This window comes from Gouania willdenowi, chromosome 18 (genome assembly GCF_900634775.1).
Source record: "Gouania willdenowi chromosome 18, fGouWil2.1, whole genome shotgun sequence".
In the NCBI taxonomy this organism is placed as follows: domain Eukaryota; kingdom Metazoa; phylum Chordata; class Actinopteri; order Blenniiformes; family Gobiesocidae; genus Gouania; species Gouania willdenowi.
In genome coordinates, this window is record NC_041061.1 from 325,692 (window position 1) to 346,983 (window position 21,292).

The 21,292-nt window shown below is 38.7% G+C and overlaps 1 protein-coding gene and 1 long non-coding RNA gene across 2 annotated transcripts in view; both read left to right on the forward strand.

The window, feature by feature from the left end:
• The window catches only part of fga (fibrinogen alpha chain), a 27,404-nt gene extending 11,737 nt beyond the window's left edge, over positions 1-15,667 (forward strand). The window contains exons 6-12 of the mRNA XM_028474014.1: positions 10,668-10,769; positions 10,855-11,033; positions 11,626-11,776; positions 11,859-11,957; positions 12,942-13,109; positions 13,639-14,206; positions 14,987-15,667. Coding sequence (XP_028329815.1) covers positions 10,668-10,769; positions 10,855-11,033; positions 11,626-11,776; positions 11,859-11,957; positions 12,942-13,109; positions 13,639-14,206; positions 14,987-15,633 — 1,914 coding nt within the window. The 3' untranslated portion in view covers positions 15,634-15,667. The remainder of the gene's footprint in view (positions 1-10,667; positions 10,770-10,854; positions 11,034-11,625; positions 11,777-11,858; positions 11,958-12,941; positions 13,110-13,638; positions 14,207-14,986) is intronic.
• A 2,747-nt stretch (positions 15,668-18,414) lies between these two features.
• LOC114480154 (uncharacterized) lies at positions 18,415-20,211 on the forward strand. Its single transcript, XR_003676064.1, has 2 exons — positions 18,415-18,573; positions 19,578-20,211. It is a non-coding gene; the product is annotated as an uncharacterized LOC114480154 (long non-coding RNA).
• Positions 20,212-21,292: the final 1,081 nt, after the last annotated feature.

The following is a 21,292-nucleotide window of genomic DNA, read 5'->3' on the forward strand; positions in this document are numbered from 1 at the left end:
TTCTTTCTATTTGTATTTGTTGTCTTTTTTTCCTCTATTTTTAATTAATTTATTTTTTAATTAATAAATAATCTTTTTTATATATCTAAATTTAATTTTAAATTTTTGATGGTTTCTCTTTTCTTTTTATTCTTTTTTGTCTCATTTTTCATCGCTTTCTTTTAACAATTTCTGTTTTTTTTGCTTTTTTGTTTTTTATTCTGTTTTTCTTTTTCTGTTTTTAATTTTTTTTAAAAAAAAACATTTTCTTCCCCTTTTGCGTGTTTTTCCCACTTTTTCTTTTTAATTACTTGTTTGTCCAAATTTTCTTCCCATTTTCCATGTTTTTTTTTTTTCACTTTCTTCTAATATTACTCTGCTTTTTCATTTTTTTATATCCATGTTTAATTTGCAATGTTTTCATAGTTTTTTTTTTTTATTTGTATTCCTTTTTTGTCACATTTTCTTTCTCTTTATATTTAAAATTTTCCAAATTTTTTCCTCCTTTTATTTTTCATTCTGTTTTTCTCTTTCATGCTCCTCCCCCTTTTGATTTTGTTTGTTTTTTTGTCTTTTTTCCCTCTTTTTTTAATTAATGAATAATTTATGTCCAATTTACTTTTTTTTCTTTGTTTTTTCACTTTCTTCTGTTATTCCTCTTTGGTAACATAATTATACGTAAAGAAAGACGCTGTTCTCGCGCTGAGGTGAGGTGTGTGTGTGTGTGTGTGTGTGTGTGTGCTCAGGTGTGCACAGAGAAGTGGCCGGGCACCAACACGAACGGCACCATCTACAGCATCTCCATGCTGCTGCTGCAGTATTTCCTGCCGCTCTCCGTCATCACCTTTGCCTACGCTCGCATCTGGTCCAAGCTGCGCGGACACGTGGGCCCCGCTGAGGCCGCCGCTGGCTCAGAGCGCCACCGCCGCCGCCAAAAGACCACCAAGATGCTGGTGACCATGGTGGTGGTGTTCGCCGTTAGCTGGCTCCCGCTGCACGCCTTCCAGCTGGCCATCGACATCGACAGCTCGGTGCTGAACATGCGTGACTTCCGCCTACTCTACACCGTCTTCCACGTGGTGGCGATGTGCTCCACGTTCGCTAACCCGCTGCTGTACGGCTGGATGAACCGCAACTACCGCGCCGCTTTTCTCGCCGTCTTCAAGTGTGGCGAGAGCGGGCGGGGCAGTCGGCTGGACAGCATCCACCCGGTGGGAGAAGGAGGAAGAGGTGGAGGGAGGGCGAAGAAGATTGTCCTGGAGACTCAGGACGGGATGACGACGCACCTGAACGCAACCAATGTTTGAAGAATTCTAGACGGCAAAATGACGAGTGGGAAAACTTGAAAGGACTTTCCTTTTCTGATCCGGTTTCAGTGTCTTTCAGTCCGTTGGGTTTGCGTCCCAAAATGAGTTGTTATATCATTTATTCAAGATAACCGGCAAGGACTTGCCCAAACAACTCCAATGTTCAAGAATCGGAAGTTAGGAATCATCGTGCCAGAAAACAAGAGTTGGAGAGTTGAAAATGACAGCATCCAGTTTTAGTCTGAAAAACTCCAGACGACAAAACGACGAGTGGAAAAAACTTGAACGGACTTTCCTTTTCTGATCCCGTTTCGGCGTCCTTCGGTCCGTTGGGTTTGCGTCCCAAAATGAGTCGTTAAACCCTTTATTCAACCACATTGTCTCATTCAGAGCAGAAACTACAAGACTTGACCAAACGCTTCAGGAATCATTATGCCAGAAAAAAAAGAATTGGAGAGTCGAAAAACTTCATAGAACTTTCTTGTTTTGGCATCATCAACCTTATCAGAAACATTCCCACACTTGAGGTTCTACCTCTAATCGAAGATGTGACGACTCACAAAGACAACACCAAAACCTTGCAGTTTTAATATTTGACAAGAGTTCCAGCTACTAGACTACTGCAAGGACGGGATGACCATGAGTGGCCGATGTTATAGAATCGTGACCAAGGACTTCCATTGACATTTCTACTCACGTTTGCCCTTAAAGTGCTCCTGATCAACTTCCTTTAGGTTCTATTCTTTTGTAAAACTATGATTTTGATCCTTTAAGTTTTTGTCCTCGAGCAAGACAAATGTTTCCAAATGTTTGTGCAAGACTATCTTTCTGGAGAACTTGGGACGTGTCGACGACTTGCTTTGATGTTATAGAAACGAAGGCGAGGAATCACTGTGCCAAAAATGAGACTTTGAGAGTTGGAAAACTTAGTAAAACCTTCATGTTTTCACGTTGTTTAGAGGAGAAACGTTTAGTACCTAAAGAACATTATTGAGGCCTCGTTGGGATTAGGATCTCATCGTCACCAGAGACCTGGAAAAGCAAGAATTCAACAGCAATTGGAACGATGTTTGGATCACACTTAACTACACGACGCTTGTCCTGGAGTTGGATTAAAAAAACACGTTTAAATTGTGACTGTGGGAACGTTGGGCTCTGAACTCATACTGTGTTTTCTCAAATGTGGACAGAGAAGAAGAACTTTTTAAAAAACAAGAAGCAGAAAAACTTCAGACTCGCTGATGAAAAAGAGTAGGAGGAGCAAGATTGTGGGATAATGAGTCGGCGTATTTCACACGCCTTTAAAGAGAGAGAAGAAGAAGAAGAAGAAGAAGAAGAAGAGTTTCACTGCTTCACACTTTGAATTAGAAACCGTGGATTTGTTTAAACACGTCTGTGAAACCAGTGAGATACGTAGATAGATACTTTATTAAGGAGAACTACTGCCACCTGCTGGACTGGAGCTACAACCTCCCAGTTTCAACTGGTTTGCGTGTGTGTGTGTGTGTTTGTGTGTGTGCGTGTGTGTGTGTGTGTGTGTGTGTGTGTGTGTGTGTGAGAAACACAACCATGAATGTAACCGTTATACGTCTCACGTGTGTTTCTGTGAAAATAAACGAACACAACAAAAAACTGGAGCTTTAGTTTGTGTTTGTGTGTGTGTGTGTGTGTGTGTGTGTGTGTGTGTGTGCGTGCGTGTGTGTGTGTGTGTGTGTGTGTGTGTGTGTGTGTGTGTGTGTGTGTGTGTGTGTGTGTGTGTGTGTGTTAATGGACTAGTTCAGTCCCAGTTTGAAGCCCTGATATATTTGTTGACCCTTTATCATCTCTTAACGCTTAGTAATGGTTGAAAGTAGGACATACATTTATATCTCAATATTTTTTCTCAAAATGGTGATATATGATATAATATATAAATCTTGATCATTATCATTCAAATAAAGTTTGATGAAAATACAATAAATAAAGACAATTCTGGGTTAAATTTGCTGATGCAAAATGTCACACAGGCTAAAATAACATCACAGTGCTTTAAAAAAAATAGAAATAACGTGTGTATCGCCAACATGGGTAACCAACGACTCCCAAAAGTAAACAAATAAAATGACAGCAAAAAACACACAAAAGAACAACACAAATACAAGACAACACAAATACACAAAGAAAACCTCCAAAAATGTACAAATAAATGGAGAAATACATAAAAGAACAACAAAAAATATACGCAAAACGACTCAGAAAGACGACCACAATTACCGGAAATACACAAAAGAAAAACAAAAATACAAAAAGAGAAAAAATGTGCAATGGGACAACAAAAAATGTGAAAGAACAACAAAAATACACAAGAAAACCTACAAAAATCTACAAATAAATGCAGAAATACACAAAAGAACAACAAGAATACACAAAAGGAGTACAAAATACACAATAGGACAACAAAAATATGCAAAAGAACAAAAAAAATACACCACACAATTGGACTACAAAAATCCAGGAATAACATACAGTACATACCTAAAAAATACAATAAACAATTTAGAGAGATGTCCGAAGTTACTGTACAAATACACGATGGAGTAAAAAATACACAATAGGACAACAAAAATACACTAAAGAACAACAAAAATACACTAAAGAACAACAAAAATACACAAAAGAAGTAAAAAATACACTAAAGAACAATAAAAATACACTAAAGAACAACAAAAATACACAAAAGAAGTAAAAAATACACTAAAGAACAACAAAAATACACGAAAGAACAATAAAAATACACTAAAGGAGTAAAGAAAAATTAGAAAATGGGACATTTATTAACAAACAGCTGCTCTATACTGTATGTGACACTTTAGCATTTTTCTCCTCTAAGGGACAGCACGTGTGAGTGAGTTCTGTAGTGTTTTGATGATGTTCTGGGTTAGAACACACTAATAAATCCATCTGTTCTTTAATGTTCTCAGAATTAGAGAAAAAAACAAGTATTTTAATACAAAATAATCGATTAAAAAAAATGTATATATTTTCTGTATAGAAAACTTGATATATGTTGAATCTGGATATATTGCCCAGCCCTAGCTGTGAGTATACAGTATATAGATATATGTGTGTGTGTGTGTGTGTGTGAGGTTCCTCTAATTGCTGCCAGTGTTTTTCACCCCTCACTGGTTTTAATTCCAGGCCTGAGTCGTGACACACACTGTGTAATGTTCACACTGTACACGTCTATACTATGAAATATTGAATAAGTCCCTCCTGCTCCCATTGGGGACAGGATGTGTCCATATGTGTCCTGGTGTTGGACAGGATGTGTCCATATGTGTCCTGGTGTTGGACAGGATGTGTCCATATGTGTCCTGGTGTTGGACAGGATGTGTCCATATGTGTCCTGGTGTTCTACGCCTGGAGCTTCTTCATGGTGTCACTGGTTCTGATTCCTTCTCGTTTGGTTTTTATTATGTTGTAGTTTCTCCTGCAGGCACAGCAGCTCCCCACGGTCTGCAAATGTTAAATGATATATTTTCATACTTTACGGTGATTGATCGCTAACTTCAGCCACCAGAGCGTGTCAGCGCACTGTTTAGAGGGGAGTGAAGGTCCCCCAGACCCAATTTTTACTTATTTTTACCCTTTTTTCTGCAACTACACCAAACTCACCATATTTTAACCGATGTTCATCACTTTTTCTTGCCATGTTTTGCTTCTTTTAATGTATTTTTGCTACATTTCTGACACTTCTACATCACATTTTAATGACTTTTCTACAATTATTTTTACATTCCAGACATGTTCAGCACTTCTAAACCCTTTCTAATCTAAATATGGACATATTCAAGATTTGAAATCATCAAATGTAGTTTGTTCATGTTTTTTTTGTCTTCTCTGTGAAGTGTTTTAAATGGTCTTTCCTGTCTTTATCCATGCTGAGTCAGCAGGTAGGCAGGGAAAGCAGAACTATTTAATTTCTCTTTCTTTATTTTAATTCTCATTCTAACGTTCCACCTGTCAATCAGCCACTTTATGACGGACCACTGTGACGTCAGCCCCTCCCATGGCGGGAGGCGGGTGTTGTCTAAATGATCAACTCTGCACAGCCGCAGAGTGTCTGTGGGCGCAGGTAAACTGCGCCCACAGACACTCCATTGACTCGTATAGAAGAGGAGTTACTGCGTATGAACAACTTTTAACGAGATTGTACGGTAAAGATTTTTGTGCCCTAAAGAGAAAACATGTCACCAATCAGACACAGATAAACAAAACAACTTTACACATCATCATCATTATCTATATAATATTTATTCTGATTATCTAAATTCAGATTTAACTTTATTTCATAGTATTTTTAATTCGTTATTCATTATTATAATTTTTTTACTTACTCAAACTAACGTGAGTGGTGGGGCGGCGCCCTAGCGCCCTCTATTGGCCAGCCGCCACTGAATTTAACCACATTCACCATTTGTCCCGCCCATTATTTGCCAGTTTAAACTAATTGTTGCAATATTGACAATTGAACCGTTTGTACCATTTTTTTCTGTCCATTTGGGCCATGTGACATCATCAATCACCTGATTTCAAGATGGAGGAACACAGGCTCTAAAACTGTAAAGTAGTCCTATTTTTAAAGTTAATAAAACAAATATGATGAATAATAATGTGTTTTCTTTCAATTTCAAATATTTTAGGACAAACAAGAAGAGATCCTGGACAAGCCCCCTATACATAAAGGAAGGAAGTGGCAACAAAAGTGGAAGTTGAAGTGATTTTATTAGCATTAAAAATCTGAAACTATTGAAAACAACCAGTAACGACCAGATTAAACTAAACTTGGTATTTGGACGAGGGAGAGGCGATATTTGCTACTTTTAAAACCAAACGCATTCAAGTTTTGTCCAAAACAAACCCAGTAGAAGCAGCAGATGAAGAGGAGGCGGAGCTTAGCCTGGGAACCATTAGCATAGAGGACGGTTGGGTTTCCATGGTTCCCTGCTGCTTCCTAGTCTGCTTTAATGTGGAAACATCAGTCGTTTGTTTACTTGTGGGGACATAAAAGTGAGTTTAGCAGGTGTGAGATTAGCATTAGCATGATTCCATCTGGAGTGCTAACGAAACAGCAGAAGAAGAAAAATAAAAGGAGCTCTTCAGGGTTTTAATTAGCGTCTGATGACTGCAGCGTTTTGCTCCTCCTCCTCCTCCTCATTAGTGCCTTTGATCTGCCTCCATCTGGCCCCTGAGAACCTGCAAACTGCACTGGCCTCTGGGAGGTTGTTAGATTGTTTGAATCCAGCAGGAAGTGAAAGGTCAGAGTTGGCTTCAGAGGCAAAAATGATGGCGTTAACGAGAAAAACAGCAGATGATGGCGGAGTAGAGTCTGGTATACATATACAGTATATATATATATATACTGTATATGTACTGTATATATATATATATATACAGTATATATATATGTATATATACTGTATATATATATATATATATAGTTGTTAGGTTCAGCTCAGGAGACAACGTGAAACAACATCACTGGTTTCACCACAAACACATATTAGTTATTATTTACTGTGAAAACAAAGCAACAACAAAAACACAGATTTCACAACAAAAAACATGCAGATCTGGACAAAAATGTCATTTAAATAAACAAAGTTTTACCAATAAACACAAAAAAGAAAATGAAATTACACAAAAAAAGAAAAAAAAGTGATTTTAATTCACCTTAAGGGACGATAAATATAGACAAAACCTGCACAAAACAACAAACACACAAAAAAAAAAACTCACCAGTAGCATCAGAAGAACAACACACACACACACACACACACACACACACACACACACAGACACACACACACACACACACACACACACACACAGTGAACATTAAAAATGCATCTAAAGCCAATTAGATCCTGCTGAGGAGCAGAAACCAACAACAGAGGGAGTGTGTGTGTGTGTGCGTGTGTGTGTGTTTGTGTATTATTAGCTTGTTTTATGATGTGAGAGTCAATTTGTTCAGACATTTTCCCGCTTTCACATCGTTCCCCACGGAACACACACACACACACACAACTACACAGTATCATCCACACACACACACCGCTGTTTGATGGTATGTGTGTGTGTTTTTGTGTAGGCGTTTTTTAGTTTGTTTGTGCGTTCAATGTTTTTCTTGTCATTGTGTGTTTATTCTAGTTTTTTTTTTTTTACTTTAATGATTTTCTGGGTTTTTCTACTCATCTTAAAGTTGTGTATTTCTACCTTTATTTGTATGTATTTTTGTTGTTCTTTTACGTATATGTATTGGTTTTGTGTATCTAATTTTTTCTGAAGGTCCTATGTTACTAATCTAGATAATTATATCCTGGATTAGGATTATCCTCTGTTAGCATCAACTAACCAAACATATCCTGTCAGAGAGAAGCTGTCCTACGAAGGTCGATAACAACAAGCTAATTTAAGCTAAGTGTTTTCAACCTCGGTATGTGCGCGTTCACATAAAAGGGGTGGAGCTTGCAGTGTCTGACCAATAAATGGAGAGAACAGAGCGTCTTTACAATGAATGGAGGAACAGTTTATGATCTTAAATAAATACAATAAATATAAATCTATGATAACAGTGAAGAGCAACAGTGTTAGTGCAGCGCACAGGAGGAGGCGGAGCTTTTATACTTCCTCAGATCTGATCCATTTCATAACTTGGTAACGACCAGGTTGATGAAGTTTAAAATGATGAATAATTAAAATCCATAATTCAGTCCAAAACAAACCTGTTGTTACAGAAAAGACAGGAATAATAGAACTCAGACAGGAAGCTGCTGATACTGTTAATGCTCTGCAGTTAAACTTTATTACAGCACACACGTGTTTCTATTCAGATAGATCTATTTATCACACACTGACTTCACTCGTCCGTGCACACGTAGACTCAGACTTCATCAGCTGACTGTAGATCAGTCTATCAGATATAAATCTATATCTTTACTAAATGATGTCATCATAAATATTTTCTCTCCTGTCAGCGTCAGATTCACACAGTGACGTGTTCACACATCACCTTTTATTGGACAGCTCGCTTTCTAAGAGGTCTGATTGGTCAGGAGGCGGGGCTTTATTACTCGCTCAGATCCTATAGAGCGAAACCTGCTCCTGACCAGGCGAGCCGTTCAGCCTAAGTTACCATGGTGATTTAGCGCCATAAGACGTTAGCGAGCGTCGTAGTCCAGCACACACTGATTAAATCCTGAAAGTTAGCGTTAGATAAGAGCTAATCTAGATTAGTAACATCAGCTCTTTGTGTATTTGTTTTTTCTCCTGTGTTTTTGTGTGTTCGTATTATTATTGAGGTTTTTTTCTAGTCATTTTGTGTATATATATTGTTTTTGTGTATTTTTTGTTTTGTGTGTTTATAGTCACTTTGTGTATGTTGTTGTTTTGTGCATCTTTATCTTTTTGTGTGTTTTTCTAGTCGTGTTGTGTATTTCTGCTGTTGTTGTATTGTGTGTTTTTTTTATTGTCGCTTTGTGTTTTTATTGTCTTTATTATATATTTTTTAGTTTTTTGGGGTTGTATTGTTTTTTTATGTGTTTCTTTAGTCATTTTGTGTATTTTTCTTGTTCTTTTGTGGTTTTTTTTGGGGTGTTTTTATTGTTTTTGTGTTATTGTTATTTTTGTGTGCTTGTATTTTATTTTTTGGATTGAATTTTTCTTTACGTGTTGTTGAAGAATTGTGTGTTCAATCGTGTTTAATTGTGTTTAAATGTTGTGTGTCTGTGGACTTTGTGCGACACACTGAGTCCTGTTTGATGTTGTGTAATATTCTCGTTTGTCCTTGTTCTCGTTTGCTCTGATGACACAAAAACATGTCGGTAAATGTCAGATGAACTCGTCAGTGTTTGACCCCCCACCACACACACACACACACCCACACACACACACACACACACACACACACAGGTTGTGTAACCCCGTGGGTCTCAGGTGAGGCGCCGCAGGCTTATAAAGGTGTCACGATGCATTCAGGGACCATTCAGAGATTTGACAGCAGCAGCGATGGGACGACTCGGCGTTTTCTTCTGTCTGGTGTGTGTGTCTTTAGCGGCGGTAAGTGTGACACACACACACACACACGCACACACACACACACACACACACACACACACACACACACACACACACACACACACACACACACACACAGTCTTTAAACATCTGAGTTTATCAGAATAAACAAACTAAACCTCCATGTTCAGTGTATTTTTATTTATTTTTTATTTTTTCACCTTAAAAACTGTTTTATTTCACATTTACAATCAATATTTTCCCATGTGAGACCGTACGGTTGTTTTTAGCATCAATTATTTAATAACTTTCAAGAAATTCCGAGTTAACCTGTTTAAAAAGCGTGTTGACGTAGTCAGCTATTTAGTATGTACAGTATGTTGACACGCTGTGGTGAATGGAGTTGCATGAACTGGTAATTTTGTGTGTTTTTTTTTTAGTCCTTTTCTGTATTTTTGTTTTGACTTTGTGTGTTTGTGTCTTTAAACATCTGAGTTTATCGGGATGAACAAACGAACCATCAATGTTCAGGGCATTGTTCTTAGATTTCACCTTAAAAACGACATGCGTTAGTGTGTACAGTATGATGACACGCTGTGGTGGATGGAGTTTCGTCATCTGATGCTTTTCGTCATTCAGTAATTTTGTGTGTGGTTTTTTTTTAGTCCTATTCTTTATTTTGGTTTGTTTTTGTTGTCTCTGTTTATTTTGTTCAAATTTTGTGTCTTTTTTAGTCATTTTGTGGGTTTTTTGAAGTTATTCTGTGTATTTATTTTCATTTGTTGTGTTCTGTTTCATTTTATGTATTTTTTAATAATTCCATGTCAATGTGTTAAAAACGTGTTGACATGCTCAGTGTTAGTTTGTAGATGGAGTTGCTTAATCAACTGCCTTTTGTTATTCCTTTTTTTTTGCTTTTTTTGTTTTCTGTTTGTTCTATTTGTTGATTTGTACACAAAAATACACAAAACAACCACGAACACACACAAAGTAACACACAAATACACTCAATAACAACAAAAACTCACAAAAATGTAGAAAATGACATGAAAATGCACATTTTTTGAATAATTTTTTTCTCTCAAAAAATTTAAAAAAGGGGTAAAAAAAGCAAAGGAAAATGCACAAAATGACTGAAAAATTCACAAAATTACTCAAAGAAAACACAAAAGAACAGTTTAGCCTACAGGCTGTTCTACAGAAACCACGACACTAGTTTTATCTTCTGACTACAGGAACCAATAGTAATAGTAATAATTTAATAACTGATACAATGATCCTAAAACCAACACTTGCTCCTGGTTTAGACTCTGTTTCTGTGTCCAGGCTCAGATCGACCCGAGAGGAGCTCGACCCGTAGAACACGGAACCAGAGCCGACAAGTGTGCCACACAGAGGGAGTGGCCTTTCTGCACCAGCGACGAATGGGTACGCACCTTTTACCGATGCGTTTGTTCAAGTGTAATCAATGTTTTTCCCAGAACCTTTAGTTCTTGAACCATTTCACCCTCAGGGACCCAAATGTCCGTCCGGATGCAGAATCCAGGGACTGATGGACAAGTACGACCACGGCGTGTTGAAGGGAATCGAGAAGATCAGGAAACTTCTGGATCAAAACAGCAACAAACACCGCTCGGCGGATTCTGTGTCCAAACAGACGTACGACTACATCAGGGAGAAGCTGGTCCTGGATAGTGGTTAGTCACACACACACACACACACACACACACTCAGTAGTCCAGCACACACTGATTGAATCTAATTCGTAGCTTACCCCCCTTGTAGTCATCTTGCATGTTTTCTTGTCCCTTAGTGTTTTTTGTTTTCATTTTGTGTATTTTTCAGTAATGTTGTTTTCCTTTGAGTTCTTTTCTATATTTTATTTTTGTTTTGTGTATTTTTCAGTAATTGTATGTGTTTTTGGAGTTATTTTGTCTGTATTTTTATTGTATGTATTTTGTTTAAATAAAATGTGTACTTTTCAGTAATATTGTGTGTTCCTTTTCTGTATTTTTGTTTTTATTTTGTGTGTTTTGGTAGTTTCTTTGTTTCTCGTATTGTGTGTTTTTCAATAATTTTGTGTGTGTTTTTGGAGTTATTTTGTGTAAATAATTCATCTTATGTATTCTGTTTCATTTAGTTGTTTGTTTTCATATTTTTCAGTAATTTTGTGTCTGTTTTTTGTTGTCATTTTGGTTTCTTTGGGGCCACACAAAACTAGACTAAGGGGCCGCATATGGCCCCCGTGCCTGCAGTTGCCTACGTCTAACGTTCCATTCTTTCTCTCAGGCAGCAGCAACAACTACCAGAACCTGGCCCAGAGCCTCCGTCAGAAGATCACAGACATGAAGATAAAGATCGACCGTCAGATGAGGATCCTGGGGGCCCTGAAGGACCAGGTGAAGGACCAGGTGCAGGAGATGCAGCGTATGGAGGTACGGGTCTCAGGGGTCTCAGGGGTCTCAGGTTTCTTTACAGTCACATCAAAGCGTTAACGCGTTACTTTGTCTCCTTCAGGTCGACATCGATATTAAACTTCGCTCCTGTAAAGGTTCCTGCTCTAAATACTCTGAGCACCAAGTGGACCAGGAGAGTTACGTGACCCTGGACAAGCAGGTGAGAAACAATAAAACAACTCCTTATAAAAATCAAGAACCTAAAGGACCTTCATTTCCACTCATTTCCACATCTAAAACATAACATAACAAGACATAATGTGTCGTAAAGTGACGTGACACGACATGACATAATATCCCATGACATGTTTCAAAATAAAAGCCAAGCATTTATTTAGAAACCGGTTTACAGTCACTTGTTTGCTATAAAGTAAAAGCCTCTGTTTCAAAGTAAAACATTAGTGTTTCTGCATAAAGTTGTGTCAAATTGTTTGCTTTAACATTTAAGTTATTTTAAGTAAACCAGGTTAATATTTACATCTTCGCTGAAGTCGCGGCACCACTTCTGTGTAACATTGTCCTTGTATTTACAATTAAAAGTAAAACTTTTGATTTATAAAACCTATTAAATTGAAATTGAAATGTCAAAATGTTCCACTGCTTAGTGACAATGATAATATCTCATTTGTAAAATGTTAACTCTCGTACTTTTAATGTGATTTAAGCTTTTATGCACATTTGTCTGCTTATGCTAGAGTGTAACAGCTGTTGCTCATTAACTTTGAGGAAAAACTGCTCTTAAAGTTTTAATTCTGCAGCTACAGCTACAATTTATAGCTTATGTTGGTACAATTTTCCTCTTTCTTGTAATTATACATTTAGTGGGAATGCTTAATGTTTATCCTTTACTTCGCTTTTACCCTTGAATGTCTGTGTGCAGCTTTGGCTCAGTGCTTCAACGGTGACAAGTACAAATACTTCGTTTAGTAGTTTTTTCTGGTATCTGTGCTTTACTTTTTAAACAAATATCGGTACTTTCTACTCCTTACATTTTAAAAACGAGCTCGTTATAAACGACAATGCTAATGTTTCTAGTTTGATTTAAGTTTCAAAATAAAAGCATGACAGCAGTGTCACGTCAGCGTTGCTTGGTCAAGAGACAAACAGAGAGCGTGTGTGTGTGTGTGTGTGTTTGTGTGTGTAGATGCAGCAGCTGGACTCCACCCAGCACCTGGAGACGGTGGGTTCTCTCTCGGTGATGAAGAGTCGCCCCCTACAGGACGTCATCGTAGAATCTCACTTTAAATCTAAGGACGTGGATGGAACCAAGACCATCAGCGCTCAGCACAAAGTTAACGACGTGTTCACAGACGTGAGCTTTATCTACACACCACCAGCAACGGGAGAAGGGGCGGGGCTTTTTCTGCTTCCTCTTCTTTGTCTTTTGTTCTTTCTTTCCTTCTTCTTCTTCTTCTTCTTCTTCTTCTTCTTCTTCTTCTTCTTCTTCTTCTTCTTCTTATTTTCATCGACTTCTGCTTCTACTTCTTTTTCTTTGTTTTTTATTTCTTCTTCTTTGTCTCTCATTCTTTTTCTTTCTTTCTTTCTTTCTTCTTCTTCGTCTTATGTTTTTTGTTCTTTCATTCTTTTTTCTTCTTCTCTTCTTCTCTGGTTCTTAGTTTTTTGTTCTTTCTTCTTTTTCGTCACTCAATTTCTTCTGCCTCTTCTTCCTCTCCTGCTTTTCTTCTTCTTTTTCTTCTATTCTCCTTTCCTTCTTCTTTCTTTGTCACTGCGTTAACCAATCATCGTCATTGAATTTAATACACATTCTGAACAGTGGTCGAAGGGGCGGGGCTTCTTCTTCTTTGGTGTTACAGCCGTTGACTCTTCTTCTGTGGTTTCAGGTAAAGACGGTCAGTCTGGTCCTGGAGGAGGAAGGTTCCAGCTCGTCTCCTGCCACCGTCTCTAAAGTTCCAGGTACTTCCTTCTCCTCCTCCTCCTCCTCGTCCTCTAAGTCCATCACCGAGGTGAGCGGCGGTGGGGGGGATCCGTTTGGTGCTGGGGGGGTGGACCCTCTGTTCCCGCCCGGCGGCTCCAGCCACGCGTCTACCATGGAGACCTCTAGCTGCACTCGCAGCGTGAAGCGCACGGTGGTGCACACCAAAAGCGGGCCGGTGGAAAAGGTGGAGGAGGTGATGGAGGGCGGGCCGCACTGTGCCATCATGACCGACACCAGCAAGGGGGCCCTCAGCTCGCTGTTCCCCACCCTAACGCACACCTCCAAGTCCACCACCAAGGGCAGCCTGCTGGGAGACTCCAAGACTGGCTTCGCCGACCCGTTTGGTGGCGACCTGTTTGGAAGCGACCTCGGCGCCTTCGACATCGGCAACACGGAGGACGACGTCCCCAACCTCAAAGCGCGCAGTGTGATGAGCACGCGCGTGGAACGGCACGCCGATTATGTAGGACAAGGTACCAGAGCCTCCAAACTGGAGTAGAATCACAGCTACGTCGCTAGCTAGCTAGCTAGCTAACAACAGGATGCAACATGACGGTCTACTGTAACCAATCAGTCATCAATTAGTCTGAGAGCAACATTTCTCATCGAACTATTCTAGAAAATGGTGTTTACGAAAACTGAGAAAAACACACAAAGTTACTAACTTATAAACTTAGTTACTTACTTATATTCTCAAGTATCACTTTTTACTTTTAACTAACGGCTGCTCTGATTAGAAATGCTATAAATGATTGTTACGTCCTCTTCCACATGACTTAAATCTAAGAAAATAGAGTCATTAATTAGTCTTAAAGCAATATTTCTCTGTGAACTACAGATTTAACAGCTTTTTTTGACACTAAGTAAAACCCTGTTTGTTAGAAGAATAAAGCGTAAGAAAAAGTAGAAATTTTCAGTTCAAAAACTTTGCTGTGATTGGTCGATCATGACTGGATTGGAGCATCCTTTGTTAGCATGGCGGCTAGCGTGCTACATCAAAGCCATAACTCACAAAAAAAAAAGAGACGCAAGCGCGAGTATTGTTTGTTGAGCAAGTTTTAGCAGTTTTTGTTTGTTTGCAAAGTTTCAGATTTCAAATTCAAAACTGTTTTAATTTTAAGATAATTTTTATTAGCTAAATGCAAATATTTAAGCATAACGTTCTTTTTTTTTAAATTTCTAATAATACTAAAGAAGCATTAGCATACTTTGGTCCGGCGCTAACCGACCGACTACCGTGTGTGTGTTGGCAGATTGTGTCGCGGCTCAGCAGCACCACCTGAAGGGGGAAACCAGCGGTCTGTTTAAGGTGCGACCGGGCGGCGCCACAGCAGCAGCGGAGGTGGAGGTTTACTGCCAGCAGGACGGTTTGATGGGCGGGTGGCTGTTAGTGCAGCAGAGGGCGGGTGGTGCGCTCGACTTTAACCGAACCTGGGCCGAGTACCGCGACGGCTTCGGTTCGGTGGATGCCGCCGGGAACGGCGAGCTGTGGCTGGGAAACAAACACCTCCACCTGCTGACCAATCAGGGCGAGTCTCTGCTGAGGGTGGAGCTCCAGGACGGGGAGGGGGGCTCGGCCTCCGCCGAGTACGTGGTCCGCGTGGGCTCAGAGGACACCGGCTTCCCTCTGCACGTGTCGGCGTACAGCGGAGACGCCGGCGATGCCCTGGCGCCGCACACCGGCAGGAAGTTCAGCACCTACGACCGCGACAATGACCGCTGGGGGCAGAACTGCGCCGCTACGCACGGTGCCGGCTGGTGGTACGACAACTGCCAACACGCTAACGCTAACGCTAATGACAAGGAGCGGGGAGGCGGAGCTGCCGTGTGGACGACGTTAGAACCAAAAAATAAGAGCGTGAAGAGAGTGCGAATGTTTGTGCGACCGTCAACGTTTTAGCACCACTTCTTGCTTGTCCACATTTTTGCACCACTTCCTGTTTGTCCACATTTTTGCACCACTTCCTGTTTGTGAACATTTTAGCACAACATCCTGTTTGTGAACTGAACTCTGCTCCGACAATAAAGACTCAGTGTTTGACCTCAGCCACTGTGTTACTCTCACGCACGCACACACACGCACTGACAAACACTAGGCAGATACTAGAACTAAACTAAGACTGAGACTATTACTGAATAAAACTAGGTCTAAGACTAGGACCAACACTAGAAATAAAACAAGACCAAGACTTGGACTAAAACAAGGATAAAACTATTATACCTTGGACTATTACTGACTAAAACTAAGACAAAGAGTGTGAATAGTACTAGGACTAATGCTATGAGTAAAACTGACTAAGACTAGGACTAAAATAAGACTAAAACATGACCAAGACTGAGATTAAAACTAGGACTGAAACTGACTAAGACGAGTGTATATAACTAAGATTTAGGCTTAGAATAGGATTAAACACAAAGACTAGGATTAAAACAGGACTAAAACTGACTAAGATTAAATTCTACAACTAAGACTAAAAACAGGACTAAACAGGAGTAGGACTCAGACTAATAATAGGACTATAATGTGTGACATTTTTATTAATAAAAACTAATATATTTATAAACACTTATAGTCATAGTTTTTGTCGACACAAGCATGTGACCAAAAACCAAATACTAGTCAAAAACAATCACTTAGATTTAAACTAATGAATGTATTATTAAGGGATGTTGAAGGAGAGAATCTTATCTGACACACGGGTTCCTGAGTTTTCATCATAGAAAACACATTTTACGCTTTAGTTTTTCCATTAATCTGTGATAAATTATACATTTTTAGAAGCTCTATCCTTATATGTCATAAAGATTAGGTTAGGTACACAAACGCACACACACACAGAAGTAAAACACTGAAAACAGAAGTTTTAACTTAGTTGGAATCCATTAATATTCAAATACCGGATTTTAATGTTTTAGTACTCACATTATTAAAGCACAAAGAAAAGCAGCTAATAACGTAGAATAAATGAACAAAAAACACAAAAAAGCAGAAATAATAACGATACAATTTAATATACATTAATATTAGTAGTAGTAGTAGTAATAATAATAATAATAATAATAATAATAAACATGTGTAACTCAATACACAGCTGTACAAATAATTTCATAATATTTTATATTTTAACCGTTGAGATTTCATGACATTGTTTCCTAATAAGCTATAAATGTAGACAGAAAACATCTGGCACGCACGCTCACACACACACGCATGCCCCCCCCCCCCCCCCCCCCACACACACACACACACACACACACACACACGCACACACAGACACACACACACACCCATAGACTGACGGAGTGTGACTTTAATCCCCTGCATGCAGCAGAATCAGTTAAACATACACAAAGGTATCGTCTGCGTACACGTTGACTTTAATACAGTTTGATCCAGGGCTTGGTTTGTCCTTCTTAGTGTGTCTTTGTGAGTTATTTGTGTCACAGGGCTCTGTTTGTCGAAACATTGAACAAACACACACTTTGATCGCACACACACACCTACGCACACATACACACACCCATACACTGACGGAGTGTGACTTTAATCCCCTGCATGCATCAGAATCAGTTAAACATACACAAAGGTATCGTCTGCGTACGCGTTGACTCTAATATAGTTAGTTCCAGGGCTTGGTTTGTCCTTCTTAGTGTGTCTTTTTGAGTTATTTGTGTCACGGGGCTCTGTTTGTCGGAACATTGAACAAACACACACTTTGATCGCACACACACACACACACACACACCTACGCACACATACACACAGAGCTTTTTGAGGTCCATCCATAAAGTCAGCAAAATGATGGTCCATTGTTTTATGAATCTGTGATAACCACATTTATTTATTCATCTGAATAATACTGTTATCCAGGAATGTTTATTATTATTATTATTATTATTATTATTATTATTATTATTATTATTATTATTATTATAGTCATCTTAAAGATGGAAATCCTGGTTTTAATTAGAAATAAAATGGAGTCAAAGTGACCAAAAATTGTGAAAAAGGTGAGGAAATGGGATTTTAAAACCACAGAAATTGGTTAAAAGTTACAAATTGTGGGTAATGGAATTTTAAAATGTAGGGAACATTAGTTTAAAGTAGCAAAATATGGGCATTAAAAATTTAGAATTTGGTTGAATTCACAAAAATAATCATGAAATATGGTGAAAAGAGGATAAAAGTGACAATAATGGGTCAACATACAATACGTGACATTAGGTGTAAAAGTGGTGGAAAGGGTTTATAAGTGCTGAACATGTCTGGAAAGTGGAAAAAATGTGCAGAAAAGTCACTGAAATGTGATGTAGAAGTGTCAGTAATATGAGTTATGTAGCAAAAATGCATTAAAAGGAGAAAAAATATGGCAATAAAAAATGGTTAAAATAGGTTAAAATATATTGAGTTTGGTGTAGTTGCAAAAAAAGGGGTTAAATTGTTTAAAAAAAAAATCTTAGTTGCTTGAAGAAGGTTAAAAACCACTGTTCTATGTAACTTATTGTTTTACATTTAAATTCAACTTTAGGTGAAATGTTAAACAGAAACAATACAACACTAGTTTCATATAATCTGTCTCTTTTTTGATTTCTTATTGTTTTTTAAGCTTTCTTTTTTTTTTCAGAGTCGTAACATCTGAACTTTTCTCTGTTTCCGTCTCTGACGTTGGTTTGTCGACCTTTGAGCTGAACACAAGCTGAACCTGGTTGTGTTGTTGTGTTCTCAGTTTGTTTGAGGTTCAACAAACCTGACGGCGTCGACCGCTGGGTCACCAACCGCCCGTTGAGCCCCGTGTGCTGGGACCAGAAGCCCCTCCCACTGTGCTCCGACCACGACTGGGTGAGACCAAGACCACACACACACTGTCCTACAAAACAGAGAAACACATGATTGTGTGCGTTTTTGTGTCGGTTTGTCTCTCTTAGTGTGTCCTGTTGTGTTATGTAGTGTGTGTGTGTGTGTGTGTGTGTGTGTGTGTCAGACTCACTGCTCCACTGATCTCCTTCAGTCCATGTTTAAACGTCAAAGTCTCGTGTCGTGTTGATGTCAGGCCAGAATCAGCAGATCAGATGTGTAATTTACGTATGATCACTGATGGCACAACGGTGACATATGAGAGTGTGCTGACACAGCGCTGCTCAGACCTGCTGGATGATGGTCAGTAGATCATCTTCAAATAATACAGATTGATTGACAGACTGTGTAGCTGTATTAACTCTGATCAATAGGATGGTTTATGTCCTAATCTGACTATTTTTCATGCACTGATCAGAGCAAAGTTCCAGGATCAAACGGAGCACCCACATTAAATTAGGAGAAAAAATATCATTAGGTTTTAAAGTTATTGTTTTATAAAAAATAAAAAATAAAATTTATTTGTTTCTTTAGTTTTCTACATCATTAAATGTTTGTGCAGCAAACAGAGAAGTCCATCTGCCTCCAGTTTAACTTCCTCAAATGTCAGTGTGGGCGCTGACGTCTCCATATTAAACGAGCAAAACACTCATTTAAATGAGGGTGGTCTGCACCAGTTCTGCATGTGCACTAATCATTGCTGCAACCTTCTCACAGCAGGTGAGGAAACTGTCATTAAAGGATTTAGGGAAGCAACTGGTTTATCGCCCTTTATTTCAGATCTTAGTGAATCCGCCCCTCAGTGTGTTATTGTGTGTTTTTCTGTGTCCTATACTTAGTGTGTCATTTTGTGTTACAGGCTGTTAGTGTGTTATGTTGTGTTTTTGTGTGTTATTTGGTGTTATTTTGTGTTATTTGTGTGTTATGTTGTGTTACTGTGTGTTGTAGGCCTTTGTCTGTGTGTAATTGTGTGTTATTGTGTGTTCCAGGGCTCAGTGTGTGTGTCTGGATGCAGACTACAGGCTGTAATCTCACACACTGAGAATCTGGAGAACATCAAACTAAAGTCGATCTGTGAGAAAATGAAGACGAACTCAGAACGAATCAGAAAATCTGAGACAGAAACGACTTTGATCTACAACCAAGAGATTAAAGTCCTCACCACAAGAAACGGTTCCTACACACATGGACTATGACTAGGACTAGGACTAAGATTAGGACTAAAACTAGGACTGAGATTGGGACTGGGACTAAAACGAGGACTAAAACTAGGACTAATAAAAGGACTAAAACTAGATCCATGACTACAACTATGACATTATTTGAATAAAACTAGGACTAAGATGAATAAATATGACTAAAACAAGACAGAGATTTGGACTAAAACCAGACAAAAGGTAAGATTGTACCTTGGATTAATATTGACTAAAACTAAGACTAAGAGCAGGAATAGTACTAGGACTAATACTATGAGTAAAACTGATGGACTAAAATGAGACTAAAACAAGAACTAAAACAAAAAAAACAAAACTAGGACTAAAACAGACTATGACTAGTGTCTCTAATTTAGACTAAGAATAGGACTAAACGGAATCAAGACTAGGACTAAAACTCAGACTTAAAGGCAAGGCAAATTTATTTGTATAGTGCATTTCATACACAAGGCAACTCAATGTTCTTTACATGATCAAAAAGTGCAACAAAAAACCTTCAATAGCTTAAAATCAATAAGAACATTTAAAATCATCAGTAAAAACATTTAAAATCATCAACAAACATCAACAACAACATGACCATAAATCTCTCTCAATCATGAGCAGTAGAGAAAAATAATTTATTTAACTTTGATTTAAAAATGTTCACATGTGATGTTGACTTCAGCTCTGCTGCAGTTTGTTCCACTTCTTTGCAGCATAACTAGAGGTTGGGGGTTCGATCCCAGTACCTGACTATCTGTCGAAGTGTCCTTGGGCAAGACACTGAACCCTAAGTTGCTCCCAGTGGTCGACTAGTGCTTTGCATGGCAGTCCTGTCCCATTGGTGTGTGAATGTGAGAGTGATTGGGTGAATGAGCTGATATGTAAAGCGCTTTGAGACTGTTTCAGTGGTGATAAAGCTCTATATAAATCAAGTCCATTTACCATTTACCATAACAACTAAAAGCAGCATCACCATGGTTACTGTGAGCTCTGGGCTCCACTATCTGACCTGTGTCCATAGATCTGTGAGCTCTGGGCTCACATTTCTACACCAGCAGCAGAACTTTAAAGTCTATTAGTCTAAGGCTAGTGTCTATAACTAAGACTAGGACTAAAACTTATTCAGACTAAGACTGTGACTAAAACTAAACAGGACCAAGACGAGGACTAAAATATGACTAAAAGTGACTAAGACCAGTGTATGTAACTAAGACTAAGAGCGGGACTAAACAACAGTAAGACTCAGACTAAAGTTAGGACTATAATTATTATTAATATTAATAGAAACTAATTTCATGGACTTAAATATTTGTCCTAGTTTTTATCGACTATCCTTCGTCCTAAACACAAACAAAGGCAGGATGACTAAAACTGGGACTAAAATGTGGGACATGTGACCAATAAACAAACACTAGACAGAAACAGTCACTTAGATTTAAACTAATGACTTTAATATTATGGGATGTTGTCTGTGTTTTCTCTCAGAGTCTGAGCGGAGCTTCGTT